At 40.2% G+C, this 6,000-nt stretch overlaps 1 protein-coding gene across 1 annotated transcript in view; it reads right to left on the bottom strand.

Moving 5' to 3' along the window:
• Window positions 1-5,192: 5,192 nt before the first annotated feature.
• The window catches only part of RNF125 (ring finger protein 125), a 67,771-nt gene continuing 66,963 nt past the window's right edge, over window positions 5,193-6,000 (bottom strand). Inside the window, 1 exon segment of the mRNA XM_075062022.1 lies at window positions 5,193-5,285. Coding sequence (XP_074918123.1) covers window positions 5,193-5,285 — 93 coding nt within the window.

Below are 6,000 nucleotides of genomic sequence, written 5' to 3'. Positions count from 1 at the left end.
GAGGGAAGACACGGAGAAAAATGTGACAGTGAGTTTTCACTTTTTCAGCCTTATTTCAGTAGTAAAGTTTTATTACAGACAGTACTCGTAGTAGTAATAGTAGCTTTATTTTCTCCATCTATGTCATGCACTGGGAGGGATCCATGAAGTACATAGGAGAGGTGGGTGGGTTGCTTGCAATTGGACCATATGGGTAAGAAATGTAAATTACTTTCGCCCCTGCCCAAACCCCAGGGCTCCCAGCCGCCTCTGCAGCTGGTAGCTCCGGGAGTGATTTAAAGGGCCCGGCTCCTAGCTTCAGCTGAATCCCCGAGCCCTTTAACGCCTGATTTAAAAGCCTGGGGGTTTAAAGGCCCCACCTCTTCCGATAAAGGCTATGCCTCTTCCGGTTGAGGTCCCTCCCCAGGACTCTGGAATACTGGTAAGTCCGTTAAGTTACTTTCACCCCTGGTGGGGAGTTGGGGGAGCTAAAGAAGATGGAGAGCTCAGCCTGGTTCCCAGTCAAACAGGTGTCTGCATCACACAAATAACCACAAATGGGCCTAACTGTCCCCCTCATTATAAGCCTCAGTAGAGAGATTAAGGGCTGAATGGCCCAGAGAGGCTGAACTCTCTTCTTCATCCTACAGGTTCCTTTCAGGCCATGCTGAGACACATTGGCCAGGAGTCAGTGGGAAGACTCTCCCAGCTGTTGCCCAAGCTGTGCCTGCTCTAGGGATATGTGGGGTTTCAGTCTCCAAGGGCTGCTGATTTCTGCTCTTTTACCATCCTCCCACAATGCTAAAGCAGCTTTCTCTTTTTCTGACCTGACATGAAGATGCTGGTAGCAGCAAGCCTGGCAGCATCTCTAGGGTATCTCAGGTAATTGGTGTCTGAGACTAAGTGCTTGGCTCCCAAAAGTGAGCAACCACACTGCAAAGCCATACTTGAGTTGCTGTGTCCTCACTAGTGGTGCACTCATCTATATATGCCACTAGGACTTCTGGGAGTGTATCACATGGTTCTTTGTACTGCAGTCAGATGAGCAGCTCTGTGGTTTTTTCTTACTGAATTGTGGGAGAACCTGTCTCTCCTGGGCACTTGGGGGAATGATGGGAAGGCACTGGAGAACTGTCAGTACTCTAGTTGTTCAGTCTGTGTCCTTATTGCAAAGTGAGAAGGTTACCAGCCTGAGTGAAAGCCTCTCTCTGGGTTTAGCCTATAGGTCCAGGCTGAAAGCACCATCAGACTTGGTCACAGGTTTTTGTGTGGGGCCAGGAGGATTAAGGGGACACCCAGTTGGAACTTGTGCTAACTCTGCAGTGAAGACATACCCCCAGAGAACACGCGCTAGCCTTCCCCATCACTAAAGAGAAAAAATGGTTCCTTAGCTGGAGCCTTCCCATGCAGAGCTGATCACAAGATCTGCATGTAACTGCAGCTCAGTGTGTCCCTACGTGTCTGTGTGCTGGTGAAAGTGCAGGCTGGACACAGCTGTACAGTGTAAAGGGAGCCCAGGCTGGTGGGTCAGGGGCTCAGTGGTACCCCAGTTCCAGCTGGCACCCTGGGAGGAGCCCGTCACAAACAGCTCTTTATACCAGCCCAGAAGCAGTTGTGCAAGCTAATGAGGTTAATTCTTTCCTGTTTGAATTATATATGGGAAATAGGCAGGGATGTTCATTGCCTCCTTTACTCTGCAAACAGTTCCATGGCCAATGTGAAGAGGATAGGACTAGTGAATTTATCTCAAAAATAAAACTTGCAGGAATACATCAGAAAAAAACACGAATGACATATGTTATTTTTATCTAACCTCAACAATTATCTAAAATTAGTGTCTAAAGAAATCTTTGGTCTGGTTTAAAATGAATTATGCCAGACCTGAAATGCTAGTTATAAATTTGCCCAATTTAGAGAACCTATCCCTCCATAAAACATTGGGGTACAAATGGGCAACAAATTCTATAAAATACTGGCAAATTCAACTCTCAAACAGCCTACAAGAGCTATATGATTTAAATGTCAAATTGCTGTTTCAGCAAATGAAAAAAGATTTGGGATGTGGGGAAAGTATACAATCTATTGCTTAGGAAAAATAGTAAAAATGACTATTCTGCCAAGGGTATCTTTCTTGTTTCATAATATTCCTATAATCATCCTAGACAAAACTCTAGCAGGAATAGAGACTCTTTGAATTTATATGTAAGAATAATAATAATAATTAAAAAAAACAGTGAGTGCAGATACTTTGTACAGACCCACTACACAGGGTGGACTAGCTGTTCCAAATGTATGGTACTATCAACCCAAAACATTAGTGGATTGGGGTGCTCTAATTCAGCCAAACACTGGGTCTTTACTGATTAAGAAAATGGTGGGAGTGTAAATATTGCTAGGTTACCAGTTTAATAATAAATCACACGCTTCAGCAATTTATATACATCTTTTAGCAAAGACTACTCTGTGTTTAGGATAGAACTCAAAATGCAATATTTTTCTTCACTAATGAAACCCAGTGCAAATAATCTAGATTTTAAATCAAATCACAAATCAGAGTTTTAAAGGTTCTGTGAGCCAAGTAATACATATGTCTGGCCAGCTGTTCATTGAAGAAACTTTTTTCTAACTTCTTAGAAATCAAAACCAACTTTAACTCACCCGCTCTCTCATAGTACAAGTATTTTCAAGGTAGGCATTATGTTTATCAACATTATAAGAAAAGTTGTTTTATAGAGAAACTTTAGTAGACATGCTGGCTTCTGGTAGATTTGGGGGAAAAAAAGAAACTAATTTATTTTTGTCTTTGCTGTCAACATTCCTAACAAAGAAGTGTCCATATATGACATGGTGGGGGAAAAGATTTGGATGACAGATTGATTTGGAAAAGATGAGCAAACTTAGTTTATATTATGGTAAATAAAAATGTCTTTATGATACTCTTTCAATGCTACCTCACATCAGTCAGGTTAAAAATATAGAGAGAGATTTTCAGGCATATATGGTGGATATGTCCAGTTAGAGAGTATTGGGATGTGATTAGTAACTAAATATTACGAATTGTTGGATATTTATAACCAAATGACCCTTTGCTAATCCTTCTGGGCTTCCTAACAGAAGTGTTCAGACTCAAAGAAATGAAGAATTAATCTGTCATCTGCTAGTAGCTGCTAGACTGCTGATAGCTTCTCATTGAAAAAAAAGAAAAATAGCCCAAAATTAGAGGAATCATTCCAAAAACTATGGGAGTTTGTTATAGAAATATTGATGCATGTTGTGTACCCAGCAAAATAGACAAGGACAGATACTTAGATATGTGGTTACTGTTTAGCCAGTACTCTTACAAAGTACTGAAAAAATCCCAGTATACCTATCCAATGGTTTTGAACATTAATGTTTGATGTACACACCTGGTTTGATAAATATGAGCAGTCAGTACTTTCACTCAGTTTAATAAAATCACCAGAGACAACTTGGGTGTTGTAAGGAGGCTGACTCTGTAATATGCTAACACCAGCTAAATAGAGAGTTCATTATAATAACGACGTACTGCATGTTTCCTCAGTCAAAATGACTGTAATGATTAGTGTTTTATTTCTGATGATTACATGGCAGTGATTTGACTCCTGAGTACTGTTCCCAGCTCTGCTAGTACCTTTTCGGGTACATACACAGTGGGAAAAGTTGAAGCCTTTTTTTATTTTTGCATTGATGCAGTTTCAGTGATGCTACTAGTTATAGCAGCTGCAGTGTAGACAGGACAGTTTTTCCACACTTTTTCAAGGATTGGAAAAGGGGTGAATCTTACAAATCCTGTTCCTATCCAGCACAGGTTTGAAAGTCATCATGGCCTTGTGATTAAAGCACATGACTGGGAGTCAGGGAGATCTGCAGTATTTCAGGCTCTGCTACAGCTTTCTTGTGTTGCTTTAAGCAAGACACTTAACTTCTTTTGTGCTTCAGTTTCCACATCTGTAGATAGGGAATAATTTTTACCTACTTCATAGCGATGTTAGGAAGCTAAATTAATTCCTGTTGGTAAAGAGGGTTAGGTACTATAGAAAACCAAATATGATAAAAAGAAAGTGCTGGTCCATTTGAACTGTATTCGGTAGACTGCAGTAATTATTGATTAGCAGCTTCTGGAAGTGCTATTGACCTCAAAGAAGTAAACTACAGGGAGGTTTATGTGAAGGTGTTCATGTTGTTAATGTCATTGTAAATCTTAATCCTTTAATAAAGCTGTGACCTTGACGTTGACAGTTAGTATGCCATAGAGCAATATATAGTGTGGCACCAACCTTGTACATCTCATGTCATTTTTGCCACTGACATAGACAACATGTAAAAATAAATCAGACAGCAGAGGTTTATGAAGAACATTTATTTGAAGGAAAGCCTTTTAAATCAGACTATTTTTTTAAAATGAAATCAGCAACGAAAATGTGTAGAATTACACACAGAAGTTTGTGTGCTTACTTCTCTGTTGGAAGTACATTTTGAAAGAATGCTATAGCCCTATCTTCTGGTCACTTTAGAGCAGGGGTGGCCAAACGTACTGACCCTTGGAGCCACATACGGCAAACTTCAGAAGTTAGAGAGCCAGGGTGTGATTGCCGGAGCTCCTGCCCCACAGGAGGCACCTGCTGATGTCCTGAGCCCCAGCAGGCATGCCCCTCAGGGCTGAAGCCATGGGACCCCATCCCTGCTGGGCAGAGAAGACCCTAACCCCACCACCCTGGTGCAGGCCAGAAGTGCTGAGTGCCCCTCCCCTCCATTCCCCTCCGCTCTCCCCCAGTCTGATAGGCTACTGAATCCAAAAAAGGCTGTGCCTTGTTTGCTGTCTGTCCCAAGCATTGCAACATCATCAGCAGTATCATGGAGACTCTGGCTTGCTCATGGAATGTGCAATCACAAGCTGCTCGCTGCTCCAGTCATTGCTTTTCCTTTGTATAAAGGTAAAGGTGTTTGTCAATGAGGAATAGGGTAGTACAGGCAGACAGTGACTATTGCATTTTAGGTGTTCAAACCAGCAATATGTCAGTGTGATCTTTTACAGTTTCTGTGATGGAGTTGGAATTTAATTTAAAAACAAAACTATTTTTTAAGTCAACCTGTTTAGGTCTAAAATCTGACAATGTCCCGGTAACTGTAAAAACTGAATTTGAACGAACAACATAATCTGTTGAACATCTATCTCACCCTTTTCAGTAGAATTATGTGCTGTTTGGATGATTCACTTGCACATATTCTAAAAATGACTGGTGTAGAATGTTTTCAGTAAGGACTTCTTCTACTATGTTTATATCCTGGAATAAGAAAATAAAAAGATATTTAGGCATGCAGATAAAAACAAATACCTCTTTAACAAGCTACTTCTATTCTTGAGAGCTTGCTTAGACCATGATCTAACTAAACATTGATTTCAATGGAACTATATGCATGCTTAAAGTTAAGCACATACATAAGTAGTTTGCAGGATTGGGGACTTATTTTATACTAAATTTTAAGCAGTGGGAGAAATCTTTACTATGAAACTAATTTAATTATAAAAGGAAGAATTCCAGAGGAGATAGACAAGTAAAATACGATATGCAAACACCAGTAACTCCTATGTTATTTATTACAGGCCCCAGACATAGAGATGCATATTATGTAATTACACAACATTTTGTTATTTGTATATGTAATCTCAGCACTCTATTGCAAACAAGATAAAAAAATACATGAGCCATCAATAAAATATTACCCAACCCAGGTGTATTACTCTTATATGCATTTAGTATAGATTAACATTTTATTGATGGCACATGTAGTTCTCTCAAGTCTGGCACCATTTCCTCAGGGGTCTGCTCTCACTTTAGAAAGTATTAGATTCATCTCTTTTTTCAGGATGGTGTCTGGATGGACATCAGTCAGGGAGATAAAGGAAACCACTGAAAAATGGTTTTGGAATTTTTAATAGTGTTGTGACTCTTGTGATGTGTAGTCTAAATTTTATTGAGTTAGGAGAGTGTAAGTAGC

This window comes from Chelonoidis abingdonii, chromosome 2, assembly GCF_003597395.2.
Source record: "Chelonoidis abingdonii isolate Lonesome George chromosome 2, CheloAbing_2.0, whole genome shotgun sequence".
In the NCBI taxonomy this organism is placed as follows: Eukaryota; Metazoa; Chordata; order Testudines; family Testudinidae; genus Chelonoidis; species Chelonoidis abingdonii.
Note: the sequence above shows the minus strand (reverse complement) of the source record. Positions and strands in the feature narration are given on the sequence as shown.